Source organism: Semicossyphus pulcher, unplaced genomic scaffold (assembly GCF_022749685.1).
Source record: "Semicossyphus pulcher isolate SPU_LCO1_2020_fin unplaced genomic scaffold, fSemPul1.0.p SCAF_17, whole genome shotgun sequence".
Classification (NCBI taxonomy): Eukaryota; Metazoa; Chordata; class Actinopteri; order Labriformes; family Labridae; genus Semicossyphus; species Semicossyphus pulcher.
Window position 1 is genome coordinate 29,552,436 of NW_027211681.1, and position 19,893 is coordinate 29,572,328.

A 19,893-nucleotide genomic window follows, 5' to 3' on the forward strand; every position below is an offset into this window, starting at 1 on the left:
TCATTGACAGACACGACTTTAATTATCGCCGCCTGAAAAGATGAAATGTTACAGTTTAATTAACGATGAACTAAAGGTTCTCTGCTGCTTTTTTCAACACATGCAAATAACGTACTGCTACCTCCACACTGTACTTCAGATATAATATGTGTGTGTGTGTGTGTGTATATTTGTATATATGTGTTCTCAGTTACTTTGTCCACAGCCTGATGGAGGTCAGAAAAACATTTTAATGTAGTTAGTTATTTTGTATATCTGATGAGGACACGCCCCCTTAAGGGAAGCACCGCCCCGCTGTGACATCATCAGCCCTACATAAGCAGCAGCTGAGACTGAGAGTCAGACTGCAGAGAAACTTCGGCTCCATAAACACACACACAGAAACACAGAGACAGAGTGACACACACACACACACACACACACACCGACGGAAGAAGAACATGGCCGACTCCACCAGCAGCAGCTCTGACTCTTCATCGTCCAACAATTCCTCCTCTTCCTCCCTCAGAGACCTCTCGCATGCAGGTACGACTCACCTGTTCAGCATCACTCATGTCCACTTACTGACTTTCTAACACATCTCTCTGTCGTCATGGAGACACCTGAGCACACACTGATGTCACTTATTGATTATTGATCAGCTGATCAGAGAGCTCGGCTGCTGATTGGTTGTTTGAGATCTGTAAATTGTTGTCATGGTAACGTTCACTGCAGGATTCAGACATCGTGATTTATTGTAGATCATTTTATTTTGTACATTTTATTTATATTATTTATATTTTTACTGAGACCAAAACTGGCCCTTTAAACAGTAAGCTAACCTGCTAGCTATTTACCAAGCTTACTAGCTCATGCAGGTATGCTAGCCTGTTACTACGCATGTAAATAAACTGCAAGCTAATAAGCTAGTTATTGACCTGCATGTGTCCAGTCTGTCAGTTAGCGTGTTAATTAGCCATGTTCAGACACAGAGCTGTATTGTGCTGCTGTTAGCTAATATGCTTGTGTTAGCATGTTAATTAGCCATGTTCAGACACAGAGCTGTATTGTGCTGCTGTTAGCTAACAGTCAGCTGACTGTTGTTGTTCAGTCTTTGTATTTGAGTAAAAGCTGCTTAAAGCTGCAGGAGGTTAATCTGCCCCCCCCCCCCATACATCACATGACCCACTGATCACCTGATCAATACAAAACATCACACTGATTATTGCATCACTGCACAGCTGTACTGTTAAAAATAATCAGTTAAAGAAGATGTACAGTTACAAACAAGAAGTCCACTAAGGTCACATCTGAAGCAAACTAAGAGCACATTCATCCATCCACACACAGATGGCTCGTACATGCACACACTCTGTTGCAAATATTACACTGATGTAACGTATCGTTCTGTCCTTATGACAGCTCTGTGTTATCAGTTGTTGAGGAGTTTAATGGACATCAGCAAGGATTAATGTTTGAAGCGGTTCCGCCTAAATCTCCTGCAGGAAGGTAGAAGTTGGAAGTCTGCACCAGGCGAGCAATCTATGACCTTTCAACTTACCATACCAGGCTGTAATGCTGTATCTTATAATATGTATGTAATGTAGGTATGTTATGTAACATAATCTTCTGCTCCACTCCAAAGACCCTGAGTCTGCACAGGAAATACATACGCTGTTGAAGTTTGGAGCAGAGATTTCTAACAAGGACCTTATCTTGGGGTCTATATTAACAACACACTCAGTGTGTTTTTAATATGGACCCCAAGATACCTGTATGAACAGACCTGAGTGATAGGTACATTTTAATAACCTCAGGACTGAGGTCACCCACCGTCTTTGGTTTAAACATCATCTCCTCGGTCTTCCTCACATTCAGAACAAGGTGGTTCTTGTCACCCCACTAAACGGTTATCTCTATTTCAGAGAAGAAGTTCAGTGGGCTGCTGTGACTGTGCAGCAGGCTCAGGATGGCTGTATCATGAATGTGTGTGGTGTTAAAAGCTGAGCTAAAATCAACAAACAACACATGTGCATAAGCCTAAGGGTCATGAAGGTGTTTGCCTACCTGATGTGTGACAGTATTAATCACATCTAAAAACACATCTACGTCCTTTCTGAGCAGTGTCTGTGTCACCATCAATGGGTGTCATAGCCACAATGTGTAATTACAGATGTCTTCCAGAGGGTGGGGATGGTGTGTGAGTCCACAGCTTTTTTGAAAGATGACCATCTTAGCTCCTCTGCACAGGTTTTGAGGAGAAAAGCAGATATCTCATCTGGCCTTCTTGGTGCAGAGGTTATTAAAGAGTGATTGGACGTTATGAGGATCTACCACCAACCTCGCGTCCTGCTCAGGGTTAGCAGAAAAGTCCCTGGATTCAAATCTCAAGTAAAAGTCATTCAGCTCGCTTGCTTTTTGCAGGTCGTGGTGCTGAGGCATTTTTGAGTCACGGTACTCGTAACAGGTTGTGGCATAGGTCCATTGTGTTCTTTAGGGACCATGTGTTTCTGAGTATCGTGGATGGTAGTGCAGGTCTGCCGCCGACGGAGTCGCTTACAAGCACCAACACTCTGCCCTTTTCTCCAGTGGCGTCTCCTCATAGGCGGCGGTCGTATGTTCTCCGGCAGATTGGGAGGTGGTGAGTCGCCTGCAGAGCGGCGAGCCGGCAACGAGTGTTTGGCGTACAAGACCACCACATGTTGTTTACTACTTTGAATGTTTGGCACAGCAGAATGATAAAAAGTGCCAGCAAAAGTTCTGACAGGGTCGACATTGTGCCAAACATCCACACACGTGTTGGGATTAGATAGGAGCAGTTTGGTTATTAATGAAAATATTAATAATAATTAATATTAATATTAATAAAACATTATCAATCAGAATGACTGATTACGGGGCACCACCCTGGGATCAGGGAATAAGGAAAATCCTGCACAGCTGGTCTGCCCAAGATTTGAGGAGCCTTGAGCTGATGCCATCCGGACCCACAGCCTTCCTCACCTTGTACCTACTCAGCTCTTTCCTCACCTGGTTAATTGTGAGGGACAGGTTGGGGCAGGGGGGTTGAATGCTGGAGGTTTTTGGTGTTGTGGGACAGCGGTGAGTTGAGGTGGGGGAGGGGTAAGGCCGTTCACAGAGACAGTAGCCAATGGGGGTTGCAGCAGTGGGATCTGGGCAGGGGCGGATGACTGAACAAATCTGTTGATAAAAGTGTTCAGGTAATTTACCTGACCCTAACCCTAACCCTTTAGAACCCCTGGGCCTGGGTGTCAGGTTCCTTGTACCCAGAGATGGTTTTAAGGCCCCTCCAGACTCCACTGACGTTCTGCAGCAGTTGGTCCTCCATCTTCTTCCTGTATCTGTCTTTTCCCTCCCTGATCTTCCACCTCAGTTCCCTCTGCAGTTTTCAGGCCCTCCTTGTTGCCTGATAAAAAGGCCCCCTTTTTGTACGGTATCCACACAGAACTTAATATAGTCCGTTATGCAGCCAGTGAGGCTGTCAATATCCTCCCCATGAGAATCCCTGAGTTCTTCCCACACAGTTGTGTCAAAACAGTCTTTCAGAGCATCCTCAGACTCTTCAGACCATCTCTTCACAGTGCGTGTGACCACTGGTTGTCTGTAGACAAGAGGTTTGTAGACAGGCTGGAGATTTACAAGGTTGTGGTCAGATCTTCCCAGGGGAGGGAGAGGTGATGAGTTATGTGCCTTCTTGCTGTTGGCATACAGCAAATCCAGTGTTTTATTGTCCCTGGTGCAGCATGTGACATACTGGGTGAATGTGGGCAGAGTGGAGGAGAGAGAGGCATGGTTACAGTCCCCAGTGATGAGAAGGAGGGCATGAGGGTGCTGTGTCTGCAGCCTGCTTACAGTGGAGCGGATGACGTCACAGGCCACGTCAGAGTTAGCATACGGCGCTATCACGACAACATGCAATATAATTCCCTCCAAATTATGTGTAACATAACATTAATAATGAGAACAATACAATGGCAACAATTACATACGAGAATTCCTTCGGCAGATGGTATGGCCTCATGCTAATGGCTAACAGCTCAATGTCCTTATTGCAGAGTTGCTCCTTAACAGTGATGTTACACCAGCTATCATTAACAAACACTGCCAGCCCTCCTCCTTTCTCTTACTGCTCTCCTTTGTCCTGTCCGCCCGCAGCAGATGAAATCCTTCCAGTGTAGTGTTCGTGTCCGGTGTTAGCTATGTTAGCCATGTCTCTGTGAATAGCATGATGCTACTCTCCCAATATTCCCTCTGGTGCCGGGTCAGTGGCACAAGCTTGTCCATCTTATTGGTAATAGATCTTACATTTCCCATAACGATGGATGGAAGGACAGGTCATATATAACGTCTCCTCTTAGCTCGCAGCGCAGCGCCGGCACAGCGTCCTCTTCTCCTTCTCCTCAGTTCGATGTGAACATCGGGCCTCGCACTGGTTTGCATCAACATGCTATGGGATGCTAACAGCTGGTCCCTGGTGTAAACACTGCGACCATGGTTACACATGTAATCCCCGGACTTGCTTGTGAAGAAAAGAAGTAGAAACACCAATGCAAACGCAACCAGTTTGGTGTCCATGGTCAAGAATAAGTTAGTAAAGTATTTACAGGTAAAAAAGAATAAAAAAGACCAGTTAAGTTACAAAAATAAGAGAAAAAGCTCGTCGGTGAGCAGGAGCTACTGCAACAGGCTGCCGCTTGAGCGGTGCCTAAACCAGAAGGGGGAAATATCAATATTATCAATTAAAAGTGAAAAAGAAGGTATGAATCCAACACTGACCTTTGCAAACAGCTATAATCACAATGAAACATCACAAACAAATCCTCTTTAAATTATAATGGAATTTATTCAACAAGCAGCAGCAAACACAATCAATGACACTTAATGAAGCAAAGAGGAAAGATGGTGATGCCACCACAAAGGTGTTGGCGGAGTAAGGGCCAGATCAGACAGAACGCATTTTAGCGGCATAGTTGCTTTCGCATTGCCGAGCGCCTCGGGTTTTTCTGCTCTGTGTGCCTCAATGTGGTGCGCCTCGCGTTTTACAGCCTGCAAAACACGTTGTGTCTGATCGGAAGCTGAAGATAAATGGACAATGTATTGAGCAGGCCCCAGAAGTAAACTGTGAAGTGACTGTCTACCATTCCACGCTGCTCATAGCTTTATGCATTCTATGATTTTATTGTTATTGTGTAACCTCCTGGTCACAAGCAGCATCTTCAACAATCAAGCCTCTGGTGATGATATATAATAAAGTCATAAAGATTTTAGACAGGAAGCCGATAAGATCACACCACTGTGATGTTCTAAACAAATTAAATATGTTAAGTTTTGATAATTGTATTAAAATTGCTAATCTAAAACTCGTCCATAAACGCTGACATCATCAGGCTCCTCAGGTGCTCAGTGACGTCGTGGTACCACTGAGACTATCAGGCTCTATAACGTGGAGCATCTAATGGAGACTGTAAGATGCCCTTTCGTAAGTTATCACTTGGACGAAGCGCTTTTTCTGTTCAGGGGATCAATATGTGGATCGTCTCACCTGCAGAGCTCAAACTGGATCCTGACTGGGAGCATCTTAAACTCAGTCTGAAACAGTTTCTGCAGACGGCTCAGTCTTGTAATCATGTATGATTTTGTGCTTTCTGCTTTACATTAAGTTTTATTGGAGGAGTGTAATTTGTATCCTGTATTGTTATATCTGTGTTATTACTGTTGAGTCTGTTCTGTCTCTTGTGTATTTGTTGTTATTTTAAAGGCCCATCTATGGACGGGCATTGCAAATTAGCCAAGGCTATAAATGCTGTAGTGTGTGGCATCGGTTTACTTGCCTCATACTTGTCCCAATACAAATAAACATTAAATAAAAAATAAAATCGGGACGTAAGTCCGCGTGAATTGAACAAAGGGAACGTGTGCGGCCTGTCCTGGTGAACTCAACAAGTTGGTGTAGTAAAAGCTACGCTTTGTGCTGCACACAGTCTGTACCTTTAAGGTGTGTGTGTGTGAGTGGGTTACCGGCGGGAGTGTGTGTGTATGTGCATGTGTGTTTATGTGGGTTAGTACAAGAGAAGAAGTGAAAGAGATGCCGGTGAGGCAGAACAAAGCAGCTCAAACTCAAACTTGACGTGGTAATACTCAGTAACTGCAACTTTATCACGCAGAAACCCGACGGATGATTCTGAGCTCATCAGCCGTGGCACTGGACTTTGAACTGATAAAGGCAGCTTACTGATCTTAGCGTGGTAACAACACAGCAGCGTAAAACACAAGCATAAAGAAAAGAGAAAAGAACATCTCAGTGACACACACACACACACACACACACACACACACACACACTGTAAACTAACACGCACTCACTCATGCTTGGCACAGTAATTACCAATCATGCTTTGCAGCCTTACAGCTCGTTCACTGGAAAGAACCGAAGAAGTCGGCAGTGGCGTTTGGCCTGTCTCTTCTGGTCCTGGTCTCCGTTGCAACGCTATCTGTCATCAGTGTGGTGTCCTACCTGCTGCTCACCTGCCTCTGTATCACCATTACCTTCAGGTGAGGGGGCGGGGTCACCTGGATGTCCCCGACCAATCAGAACATACACAGACTGCAGACTGAGAATGATGAAGAACACTGTGGGTTATGTTGTTGCCATGAACATGCACAAGTACACACACACACACACACACACATATACAGTGAACCTGCTGGTGTCACCTTAATATCTACTTCCTGTCTGCAGGGTTTATAAATCAGTGATCCAAGCCATCCAGAAATCAGACGAAGGTCACCCATTCAGGTAACACACACACACACACACACACACACCCACACACACACACACACACACACACACACACACACACACTGTTGTGTAAAATTGCATAATTTTGAGTGGAGTTTGGTCTGTGTAAACTGGTTAAATGGGTCTGAGTAATGACTACAATGGTAGTAACAAGCTTTCCTTCTCCACCTCCTCAGGTCTCTGTTGGACAGGGACATCTCGGTGTCCCCTGAGGCTCTCCGTCAGCTGGCCGATCACTCTCTGGTCCATTTGAACTGGTTCAGCAGTCAGACCAGGAGGCTGCTGCTGGTTGAAGACCTGGTGGACTCTCTGAAGGTCAGAAGATGTTAGCAGGCTAACAGACAATGCTAAAGTTTAAATCTAATTTAGATGGTGGTGACAGAGAAACTTTTAAGCTGAAGTGTTAAGATAGAAAAGCGTCTAAAACTGGACAATCCTTAAAACTCAATCTAACACATATTATCATCCTTTATGTCTGTTACCTAGCAACCAACGCTAATAATCACTTAAGAGCAACAATTATTTTTTTTCTTAAAACTGCAACACAAAAACTGGAGCAAAAAAAATGACGGGCAGTTAAGCATCAGCAGAGAAATCAAATTTACACCAACAAAAACTAATTGCAGGAGGTGGACTTGGTGAAAGGTTCCCTGTTGAGTTCTGCTGTGTTGGAGGTCCTGGAGAACAAGGGGGTCTGTTCAGACATGGGAGAGTGCCCTGGCTTCTTGGAGTCTCAGGTGGGGGCCGAAGAGGATTCAGAGACTCTTAAGTTCTTCTGGAGTACTTGGACAATCCTGTGGAATCCAAGCCTCTGGAGGGACTGAAGGCAGTCTGAGCTGATTTGTTGTTGGACCTTTGCCTGTCAAAGCTGGAAAGGAATCTGCCTTAAATCTTTCTCCAATCTTCTCTGCTTGTTCTCTAAATGTTCTGTTTGTTCTCTGAATGTTCTCTTAATGTTCTGTTTGTTCTCTAAATGTTCTCTAAATGTTCTCTAAATGTTCTGTTTGTCCTCTGTTCTCTAAATGTTCTGTTTATTATCTGAATGTTCTCTAAATGTTCCGTTTATTCTCTGTTTGTCCTCTGTCCTCTAAATGTTCTCTGAATGTTCTCTAAATGTTCTGTTTGTACTCTAAATGTTCTCTAAATGTCCTGTTTGTTCTCTGAATGTTCTCTAAATGTTGTTTGTTCTCTAAATGTTCTGTTTGTTCTCTAAATGTTCTGTTTGCTCTCTGAATGTTCTGTTTGCTCTCTGAATGTTCTCTGAATGTTCTGTTTGTTCTCTGTTTGTTCTCTAAATGTTCTGTTTGCTCTCTGAATGTTCTGTTTGCTCTCTGAATGTTCTCTGAATGTTCTGTTTGCTCTCTGAATGTTCTCTAAATGTTCTGTTTATTCTATGTTTGTCCTCTGTTCTCTAAATGTTCTGTTTGTTCTCTGAATGTTCTCTGTTTGTTCTGTTTGTTCTGTTTGTTCTCTAAATGTTCTGTTTGTTCTCTGAATGTTCTCTAAATGTTGTTTGTTCTCTAAATATTCTGTTTGTTCTCTAAATCTTCTCTAAATGTTCTGTTTGTCCTCTGTTCTCTAAATGTTCTGTTTGCTCTCTGAATGTTCTCTAAATGTTCTGTTTGCTCTCTGAATGTTCTCTAAATGTTCTGTTTGTTCTCTGAATGTTCTCTAAATGTTGTTTGTTCTCTAAATGTTCTGTTTGTTCTCTGAATGTTCTCTAAATGTTCTGTTTGTTCTCTGAATGTTCTCTAAATGTTGTTTGTTCTCTAAATGTTCTGTTTGTTCTCTGCTTGTTCTCTGAATGTTCAGGGAGCTCAGGCTTGGATAGGTTGAGCTGAAGGTGGCGTTCTTTCATCCATTAAGAGATATCAGCAAGGCATGATGAGATACGTGCTGGGACTGTAGTGTCGTCTGGTGGGAATGACAGAAAGAGCTGGGTATCGTCCGCATAGCAATGGTATGAGAAACCATGGGAGCAGATGATCGCACCAAGTGAGGTGGTATATATTGAAAAGAGCAGGGGACCGAGCACTGACCCTTGAGGCACCTCTGTGGATAAGCTGTGGGGTTTGGACACTTTTCCTTTCCAAGATACTCAAACAGATCTCCCTGAGAGGTCGGACATGAACCAGAGGAGGGCAGATCCTGAGATACCAAGCTCAGAGAGAGAAGAGAGGAGGGTTTGGTGGTTCACTGTGTCAAAGACAGCTGACAGATGCAGCAATAGAGCTGAGGACTGTCCAGCAGCTTTAACCAGACGCAGTGCTTCTGTTACAGACAGTAGTGCTGTTTCTGTAGAGTGGCCCGCTTAAAGCCAGACTGATTTGGGTCCAACAGATTGTTCTTGGACAGGAAGTCAGTGACTTGATTAAAAACTGTGCGCTCAAGTATGTTCTCTGTTTGTTGTCTAAATGTTCTGCAAATCTTTTCCAAATATTTTAGCTGGCTGCGGTCATGTGGTTGATGACGTACATTGGATCAATCTTTAATGGAGTCACCATCCTGATCCTCGGTGAGATTTAAACTAAGTCATCGGTTAAAAGTCACAGGTTTGATTCCTGTCTGTTCTGGATTATAATGACTCATGTCGTCTTTGTGTTCAGCGGACATTATCTTCTTCACCACGCCACTGATCTACCAGAAGAAGAAGGTACAGGAACAACGGATCACACAAACGTGCAAACAATGAAGGACACTTGTATTTTTACATTTCAAAGTAAAATATTTTCTATGTGTTTCCAGCTTCTGTTATTGACACACGTATTTGTCTTTTATTTTTTAATATTTTGACCAATAGTAAATACTGTTTACTATTACTTAAAAGATAAATATCAATACCACCCCCTTCAGGAGGCTCCACCTGTAAATCACTCAGCTACATTCATGAGGTGGAAAAAATATTACACACCTGACCTGTGTGTGTGTGTGTATGTGTGTGCAGACACAGATTGATCACTACATGGAGCTGATTTGGTGCAGAGTGGAGGAGATGCTGCAGAAGTGAGTTCAGAACATCTGAACATCAGTGTTACAGGATAAGTTGTAAAATGTTGATACACACAGATACACACAGCTACAGACACAGTGTCACCAGTCTGTCTGTTTGTGTTTCAGGATGCATGACAGGTTACCTGGAGCGGTGAAGAGAACCAAAGCTGAGTAATCACCTGCAGTTGCTGTGGCTCCTCCCCCTCCTGAATTTGTTGTGAAAGTAATAAATCGAGTCATATGAAAAACCTGATTGTTGTTTTTATTCTCTGAAGTTTTACACACTAAAGATGTACACTTTTTAATCTCAATCTCATGTCGGGTGAGAGGAGGAGAGGATGAGGCAGAGAAGGAGAGGAGGAGGTAAAGAAGGAGAGAAGGAGAGGATGAAGTAAAGAAGGAGAGGAGGAGGTAGAAAGGAATAAATCAAAATCAAATCAAATTTAATTTGTATAATGCCAAATCATAACCAAAGTTATTTCAACACTTTACAAAAAGAGAAGGTGTAGACCGTCATATTATTTGGAGAGAGACCCAACATGAATCCACCGAGAGCAGTCCTCATGGTGGATTAATGGTAGGAGGAGAAAGAGGACAAACTTGCTCCCAGTTTTGCCTCCTGGTTTCAGACTGAGTGATCACTCCTCTCTCCAGCTGGAGGGTTTGTTCTAATTCAGGTTCTCTGAGAGTCTCACTTCTTCTTCAGTGGTTTTATTGCAGTTATGTGGGGCGACTTCCTGTCACAAACTGTCACAAGAAATCCTGGCGAAGTCTTGAATCCTATTTTCTACGTAAAATTATATTTTCTTTTTTTCAGGGCTCTTATTTTCCTAAATTGGTGTACAGAAGCTGCTTTAATTTAGTCTAAGTTCACTGGAGTTAATTCTGAGTGAAGTTCAGCCTGCGGCCTCAAGATGGCAGCACCTCAACAGAAACACTCTGCATGTTCAGGATCTGAGAAACTGACCAATTAACAACAACATCGTTATGACAGGACTTTCAATGTGAAAGAGAGTTGTTACATTAATCTAAAACATTATAATTATATGTACTGAACTCTTCATCTCTTCACTCTTCATCCCTTCACTCTTCATCTCTTCACTCTTCACTCTGAACTCTTCATCTCTTCACTCTTCATCTCTTCACTCTGATGTCTTCATCTCTTCACTCTTCATCTCTTCACTCTTCATCTCTTCACTCTGATGTCTTCATCTCTTCACTCTTCATCTCTTCACTCTTCACTCTGAACTCTTCATCTCTTCACTCTTCACTCTGAACTCTTCATCTATTCACTCTTCATCTCTTCACTCTTCATCTCTTCACTCTTCATCTCTTCACTCTGAACTCTTCATCTCTTCACTCTTCACTCTGAACTCTTCATCTATTCACTCTTCATCTCTGAACTCTTCATCTCTTCACTCTTCATCTCTTCACTCTGAACTCTTCATCTCTTCACTCTTCATCTCTTCACTCTGATGTCTTCATCTCTTCACTCTTCATCTCTTCACTCTTCACTCTGAACTCTTCATCTCTTCACTCTTCACTCTGAACTCTTCATCTATTCACTCTTCATCTCTTCACTCTTCATCTCTTCACTCTGAACTCTTCATCTCTTCACTCTTCACTCTGAACTCTTCATCTATTCACTCTTCATCTCTTCACTCTGAACTCTTCATCTCTTCACTCTTCACTCTGAACTCTTCATCTCTTCACTCTTCATCTCTTCACTCTTCACTCTTCATCTCTTCACCTTGAACTCTTCATCTCTTCACTCTTCATCTCTTCACCTTGAACTCTTCATCTATTCACTCTTCATCTCTTCACTCTGAACTCTTCATCTCTTCACTCTTCATCTCTTCACCTTGAACTCTTCATCTCTTCACTCTTCATCTCTTCACTCTGAACCCTTCATCTCTTCACTCTGATGTCTTCATCTCTTCACTCTTCATCTCTTCACTCTTCATCTCTTCACTCTGAACTCTTCATCTCTTCACTCTTCATCTCTTCACCTTGAACTCTTCATCTCTTCACTCTTCATCTCTTCACCTTGAACTCTTCATCTCTTCACTCTTCATCTCTTCACTCTGAACTCTTCATCTCTTCACTCTTCATCTCTTCACCTTGAACTCTTCATCTCTTCACTCTTCATCTCTTCACCTTGAACTCTTCATCTCTTCACTCTTCATCTCTTCACCTTGAACTCTTCATCTCTTCACTCTGAACTCTTCATCTCTTCACTTTAAAGTCTTCATCTCTTCACTCTTCACTCTGAACTCTTCATCTCTTCACTTTAAAGTCTTCATCTCTTCACTCTGAACTCTTCACTCTGAACTCTTCATCTCTTCACTCTTCATCTCTTCACTCTTCACTCTTCACTCTTCACTCTGAACTCTTCATCTCTTCACTCTGAACTCTTCACTCTGAACTCTTCATCTCTTCACTCTTCACTCTGAACTCTTCATCTCTTCACTCTTCATCTCTTCACTCTTCACTCTTCATCTCTTCACTCTTCATCTCTTCACCTTGAACTCTTCATCTCTTCACCTTGAACTCTTCATCTATTCACTCTTCATCTCTTCACTCTGAACTCTTCATCTCTTCACTCTTCATCTCTTCACCTTGAACTCTTCATCTCTTCACTCTTCATCTCTTCACTCTTCATCTCTTCACCTTGAACTCTTCATCTCTTCACTCTTCATCTCTTCACTCTGAACCCTTCATCTCTTCACTCTGATGTCTTCATCTCTTCACTCTTCATCTCTTCACTCTTCATCTCTTCACCTTGAACTCTTCATCTCTTCACTCTTCATCTCTTCACCTTGAACTCTTCATCTCTTCACTCTTCATCTCTTCACCTTGAACTCTTCATCTCTTCACTCTTCACTCTGAACTCTTCATCTCTTCACTTTAAAGTCTTCATCTCTTCACTCTGAACTCTTCACTCTGAACTCTTCATCTCTTCATCTCTTCACTCTTCACTCTTCACTCTGAACTCTTCATCTCTTCACTCTTCATCTCTTCACCTTGAACTCTTCATCTCTTCACTCTTCATCTCTTCACTCTGAACTCTTCATTTCTTCACTCTTCATCTCTTCACTCTGATGTCTTCATCTCTTCACTCTGATGTCTTCATCTCTTCACCTTGAACTCTTCATCTCTTTACTCTGATGTCTTCATCTCTTCCTCAAAGAAAGGAGACTATCCATATTTTTTACAACTTTACGCTTTAGTTTACTATTGAAACGAAAATTCACACAGAAGCAAGTCTGGGCTTGTTGGAAAGCTCTATTCCTCTAGGTTATGTGGGAAAAAAACGCAGTCTCTCTGTCAAACCATCGTTCGTTATTGTTATCGAGTTATGACGCTCTAAAGACGACATGGAATTTGGGCCTGTATACGGGCCTGTGGGTCTCAGAGGGTTAATAGATTATGATTTGTTATGTCCTGCCTTATTTATATTGTATTTATAATTCACTTTATGTCACTTGTTTTGTAATATGGTTTTTCTGCTGAGTTAATTTTAGCTTGAACAGAATTGGTGGTATAGAGTTTCTTCTTAAATGTGACTGAAAAGAAACTTTTTCACAGGCAAGCTGAGAAGCTAACAATAAAATGTTTTCTCCCCACAAACATTTAATATTGAAAAAATAATTTACACTAATTTACATGTGGGTCCAAAACAATGTTTTTTAATATCTCAGTTATTGAGAAAGTTCACTTACATACACAGACTTATTAAAGACATTTGGTATTCAAATACCTCCACCACAGTACCTTTGTGTTTTTTAAGACTGCTGTCAATAAACAGATGTTTTGCTAAACAGCTTCAACATAAAGGACAACAAATGTAACCAATGGGGGCACATGATACACTGCCCTGCAACTCCTCATAGCAAACACTATTATTATAATAACTATTAGAATAATCACTTTGGCAACATTAATTGGGAATCTTGTGTGTTCTGTAAAACTGGCTCAGAGACTGTTCTTCACTGAGCTTATGAATGCATCTTGATTGATCTTGAACATGTATTTGATATGTTGTGTGGAAAATAAACATGATATATTAACAATGAAGAATATTGATAATGCGAAATAACAAGAGAGAAGAAGAAAATACTGATAACATGAAATAATGAGAGAAGAAGACAGACAGGTTAACAGGCAGGTATTGATCAGCCTGTATTTATTTACTGAACTTAAACTCTCTCTGTGTGTTATATTCAGACCAACATCGTCTGTTTCCTTTAAATTTGAGTTTTGGGTTCAGTTGTTCTTGTAAAGTTCTATTTGATCCCTTTTCTATTTTATTTCATAAACTTTTATTAATTAAATTGATTTCTGTGCTGCTGTTAAACTGTCTCCACTCTTTTAAATTGTTGATCAACTGATTGATTAATAAATAAAGTTGTACATTCAGTGACAGAGGTCTGAAATGAGTTATTTTGAAGGTGTGACAGCTGTTGATTAAGTAACTCCTGAGGTCACTGAGCATGCTCAGTAGCGGGTAGAGAAGCCGCTGACCTCAAGTTTAGAAATGTCTCTCTCGTTGGAGAAGACGGCTCGGTCGATCCGGGAGCTCGGACTTCCGACACTCTTCAGCCACAATTTCCTGAAAAACACAACAAGAAGAAAAAAGTCAGAGATAAACTCTCTAACCCCGAGCAGGTCCAGCAGAGTCCAGATCCACATCAGACCAGAAACAGGTGAGACCAGGTGAGACCAGGTGTTGTCACTGGGTTTCAAAGTTCTCAATAAAGAAGATTTAATGAAACACAACTGCAGTGTAAGACAGGAAGAGTTAAAACCCTGAGTCTGTGCTGACCTGCTGGCCCCCATCTTCACCCGGATCTTCAACAGATCTCTGGAGCTGTGTGAAGTCCCCTCCTGCTTCAAACGCTCCATCATCATCCCGGTCGCCAAGAAACCCTCCATCACAGGACTGAATGACTACAGCCCTGTCGCCCTGACGTCTGTGGTCATTAAATCCTTTGAGAAACTGGTGTTGAGTTGCCTGAAGGACATCACAGGCCCCCTGCTGGACCCGCGCTACCGGGCAAACAGGTTGATGGATGATGCGGTCAACATGGGACTGCACTACATCCTGCATCACCTCGACTTCACAGGGACCCACGCGAGGATCCTGTTTGTGGACTTCAGCTCGGTGTTCAACACCATCGTCCCTGAAATCCTCCATCACAAACTCACCCAGCTCTCTGTGCCACTCCCCACCTGTCAGTGGATTACCAACTTTCTGACTGACAGGAGGCAGCAGGTGAGGCTGGGAAACATCACATCCAGCACCTGGACAATCAGCACTGGTGGCCCCCAGGGGTGTGTGCTCTCCCAACTGCTCTTCTCCCTCTACACTATGACTGCACCTCAGCGGACCCCTCTGTTAACGTCTGAAGTTTGCAGACGACATGACAGTCATCGGCCTCATCCAGGATGGTGACGAGTCTGCTTACAGACGGGAGGTGGATCAGCTGGTCCTCTGGTGCGGTCAGAACAACCTGAAGCTCGACCCACTTAAGACTGGGGAGACGACAGTGGACTTTAGGAGGAGCCCCCGAACACTCTCCCCCTTCAAAATCCTCAACAGCAGCGTGTCTACTGTTGACACCTTCAGGTTCCTGGGATCCACTATCTCCAAGGACCTGAAGTGGACCTCCCACATAGACACTGTCAGGAAAAAGGCCCAGCAGAGGATGTACTTCCTGAGACAGCTCAGGAAATTCAACCCGCCTCAGAAGCTGGTGATTATGTTTTACTGCGGCATCATCCAGTCTGTTCTCTGCACGTCCATCACTGTTTGTATCTGCCACCAAACAGGACAAGAACAGACTGCAGCGGACAATCAGGACTGCAGAGAGGATCACTGGAACCAACCTGCCCTCCATCCAGGACTTATACCGGTCAGGAATCGGGCAGGTAACATCACTGCAGACCACTCACACCCCGGTCACACACTGTTTGAACTCCTCCCCTCCTGCAGGCGTTACACAGCGCTGTACGCCAAAACATCCAGACACAGGAGCAGTTTGTTCCCCCAGGCTGTCACTGTGATGAACAGCTAACTCAGCCAGAGTGTCAGGGACAACACATGTGTAATAACCTAACCTGAAATCAGCTGTACATGTGAGTTACACAAACATCCACTGTGCATGAGAAATATGTTATTTATTGTCATTGCTTAATTCACCCTCGTATCATGTATACACCATCACTACATAGAAGGTCAGTCCACATTCTCTGTAAACACTACAAGCAGCTACAGTACATAACAACCTGACTCACATACATTTTTTCTCTCTGCACCTTTGCAATATTGTCTCCAGTCTATAATTGTTGTTGTACTTTCTTTAAATAAAGTAGATAAATGTATATATATATATATATACATTTATGACTTTTGTCATAATTTGTCAAATATATTAGTATCCATAGGTCTGTATATAGTAGTTTTAGATCTAGTTTTTAGTGTCTGTGTTACCTTGTCTTATCTGTCCTTGTTTAGTGTGTCTGTTCAGTATGTGTGTTTGTACATCGACAGCAAAGAAAACCCAGAGTCACATTCCTTGTATGTGCCCCCATACTCGGCCAATAAAGCTGATTCTAAATGGTCATTGTGTAGAGGAGGAGTTACTTATATGATTGGCCAGTGTGAGGAGGAGGGACTTCTGCGATTGGTTGGTTTGGACTCACATGTCATGGATTCGGTCCGGTGGTCCCTGGATTTGTCCGATCACTGTTCCTTGTCTGGTGTTCTTCACCCAACCGCTCAGACCCAGAGACTGACCCTGATCCTCCGTGTACTGAGGGACAGGAAGACATATCATTCATTTATCAATTATTAAATGTACAACATTTAATCAGTTTCACATTAAGTGAGCTGGAGAGTTCAGCCCTGGAGACCCTCTAAGTAGATAAGTATTACACATATATATATAAATATATACATACCGCAAAAACTTCAACTGATAGTCCGGGCTTTTGTTGACTTTAATCTATAAAGTCACCCTGCCTTGATTAGGGATGGGTTTGTACGAGACGGGCCTTTAATTATTTCTGTAAGAAACTCTTTGACAGCAAAGATTTCAACCAGTATGAATGTTCACCTGTATATAAAATTAGTCTTTCAACTGACATATCAATTACAAATCATAAATTATCATAAAGATCACGGTCTGCGTGACAACATCTCACACCCGACCTGCTGCACTGAGAGAGAGAGAGAGAGAGCCCTGTGTAAATAATGACTTAGGAGGGCTACACAGAAATGAAGGTCTTTAAAGCATCAGTAGGGGAGAGCAAGGTGTACAGAAATGCCGCAATTCCCCGTGTATTTACTATAATATTCATATTCCATTTGAAGTGCTGCTCCGTTCCGCTATCAAAGTGGAGGCGAGCTTCTTAGCTTTCTATAGAGGTCTCATTTGAACCAATAGGAGCTTCCATTACTGATTCTCAGCCTACAATAGCCAACCAGAGTCGGTGGTGAAGGAAGGTGCCTGTCCCTCTTTGACTGAAGGCAGAGCCGGCCAATAGCAACCGAATTAGCGCATGGTACCGGAGCGGGAGGGGCGTGGACAGGCACTAACCCTAACCCTAACCCTTATAAAGTGGTTATTCCCTGGGATGCACCACATCCTGAAATATTTATTTTTCGTTGGAGACATTACTGTCATTGCCTCACTCTAAAGATGTCTCAAATAAAAACTGTCTCAACTCTCCTCTATATATTTTGTTTGTTGTTTAATGCATACAGTATACCATAAAAATGTTGCTGAGAGACGGAGAAAACACATTTGTTATCATTGTTTTTTAAACTTAATTACCATATTTAAAGCCCAACCGTGCGTCACTGAACAGACAATCAGATAAACATTAATGTTTACGGGCTTCTAATTGGGACCACTGTTTATTTATTTGTCAAAGGTGCAGCCAGCCAGTAAAAGGGCACATACATACATACATACATACATACATATTCACAGGGTGCAATTTGTGAAAAAATCAGAGGGGGGATGTTTCCGAAATGTTTTTATTTTTTTTAAATAACGGATATTAGAACTCTGTTCTTTCTCTCTTGGACACATAGGGGCTGCGAAACCCGCACGAATTAAATCCCCCTTTCAGCACCATGGAAAGCGCCACTTGGTCAGGCGTGACAAAACACTTATTTACAAACGTTAATATTGAATAGAATGAAATCAATATGAAATACGCTAGCGCAACGTTCTGTCAACATGAAATTAAACAGGCTGCTCTGATGACAGACTTCTGTCTTCTTTTTATCCTTTCCTGTGGCGGCTCATCTGCAGCATGTCGCCCCTCTTTTACCCACATCTCTATGTATCTCCGGGCAGTGAAGGACGAAACCCTCGGCCCATTTACTGAGATGAAAAGCAGGAGGCTGTTCAGGGTGGAGACGTTCATTCTATTTCTATTGTCTGTGAGAATATGGTTCATAGCACTGAATCCTCTTTCACACTTGGCTTTTGGCACTGGGAGCATGGAGACAGTGGTCGCCACTTTGCGCAGATTCTCTCCCGTGACACCATATATATCTCGCTTCAATAGCGAGAGTCTTGAGTACAGTGAGAAGTTTGTCGTCTCCGTAGAGGATGCGCTCGTCTTCATCAGATGAGGACGATTTAGAGCAGCTGCAGCAGAAATAAAACAGCTGTCATCCAGCCTGCGCTCAGTGTTGTCGGCCCGTTGCAGCTCTTTGTTAGCTGTAAGTTATTTTATATGGCCAATTGGCAAAGTACCATTATTGCTAAAAGAGAGGCATATCTTTTTGTCACCACCGGGGTAAAAATAATTCAGCAGAAGCCCCCCCATCCCCCTGGCAAATTGTACCCTGTATATATATATATACACTGTGTATATATACAGTATATAAAACATACATTATATTATAATGATAATGACAATATTACAACATTACAATATTATAATAATATAAATGAACATGATTCACATGAAGCTTACCATTCTGAAGCAAACACCTGAAACAGACAAACTCCTCGTTACAAACACAATAATAAATATAAAATCTTAATAACCTTCACATGATATAGAAAGAATTGATTATTAAAGTTATTTTAATCATGAATAAATCAAATCTACAGCTTAATATAATGTAATACATTATACTTTAAAATGAAATGTGACAGAGCATCAAACAGGATTATTTGCACAGAAACATGTCTGTAACACTCACACTAACGTACATGTGACACATGACCTACCCTGCACGTTCCCAAAAATCTCAAAATCCACTGAAGTCAGTTTGTTTTCGGACATGACGACTTGAAAGAGGCCAAATAAAAGCACAGAAGAAATAATAAAAGACAGAGACATGTCAGCCCACCGTTAATTTAACTCTGCACAGCTGCGGTTATTTTTATCTCTGATATCCGACACTAATGTCAAAATAAGAGCCCTTCTTATCTGCAGCAGCTTTCTGTTGTGTACAAGTGCTAGTTACTAGAATGCCTTTCAAAATAAAATTCATTTAAAAACTACTGTTTGAATTCATTCATTTTGAAGGTAATCTGTATTGAAGTCATCAATAAAAACTTGGAGCACTTCCTGTCAATGCTTGACAAAATAAAGGACTATGTTCCTATTTAACGCCTTCTTTGATTCATCTGTTTAACATTTGACTCTCTGAGCTTATTTTATTCCCATTTCTTCTGTATTTATATAGTTTTATTTCTTTTGTTGCAACTAAGTTCTGACACTCTAAACACACTAACTGGAGCTGATCTTCATGATACCAAATGAAAAATGGATCCACTGAATCTATCAGCTGGTCCTCTGGTGCGGTCAGAACCACCTGGAGCCAAAGCCACTCAAGACTTGTGGAGATGACAGAGGACTTCAGGAGACAATAAAAATAAAAGGACAAATAAAATTTGATGGATTGATTGAATCCAATTCTGATTCTGGGTGAGTGTCATCCTGCAGTACCTCTGAACACCACAGGATGGCGCCTGTAACACACAGGCTGCAGGAAGTACACTGATTTCCCCTCTGAAAACACTGATACTGTGGATCACATCAGGAACAACAGGAAACATGGCCGATAG

At 42.2% G+C, this 19,893-nt stretch overlaps 2 protein-coding genes across 2 annotated transcripts; one reads left to right on the forward strand and one right to left on the reverse strand.

Moving 5' to 3' along the window:
• The first annotated feature begins 378 nt into the window (after positions 1-378).
• LOC138594796 (reticulon-3-B-like) lies at positions 379-10,021 on the forward strand. Its single transcript, XM_069666028.1, has 8 exons — positions 379-525; positions 6,402-6,552; positions 6,740-6,796; positions 6,979-7,117; positions 9,248-9,317; positions 9,409-9,455; positions 9,747-9,805; positions 9,920-10,021. The coding sequence occupies exons 1-8, from the start codon at positions 441-443 to the stop codon at positions 9,966-9,968; spliced, it is 657 nt and encodes a 218-aa protein (XP_069522129.1). The 5' UTR covers positions 379-440; the 3' UTR covers positions 9,969-10,021.
• A 3,525-nt stretch (positions 10,022-13,546) lies between these two features.
• LOC138594540 (acylphosphatase-2-like) lies at positions 13,547-19,587 on the reverse strand. Its single transcript, XM_069665669.1, has 4 exons — positions 19,051-19,587; positions 18,791-18,807; positions 16,499-16,608; positions 13,547-14,405 (listed from the first exon to the last, which is right to left on the reverse strand). Exons 1-4 carry the CDS (start codon positions 19,160-19,162, stop codon positions 14,291-14,293), a joined length of 354 nt encoding a protein of 117 aa, XP_069521770.1. The 5' UTR covers positions 19,163-19,587; the 3' UTR covers positions 13,547-14,290.
• Between the last annotated feature and the right edge of the window lie 306 nt (positions 19,588-19,893).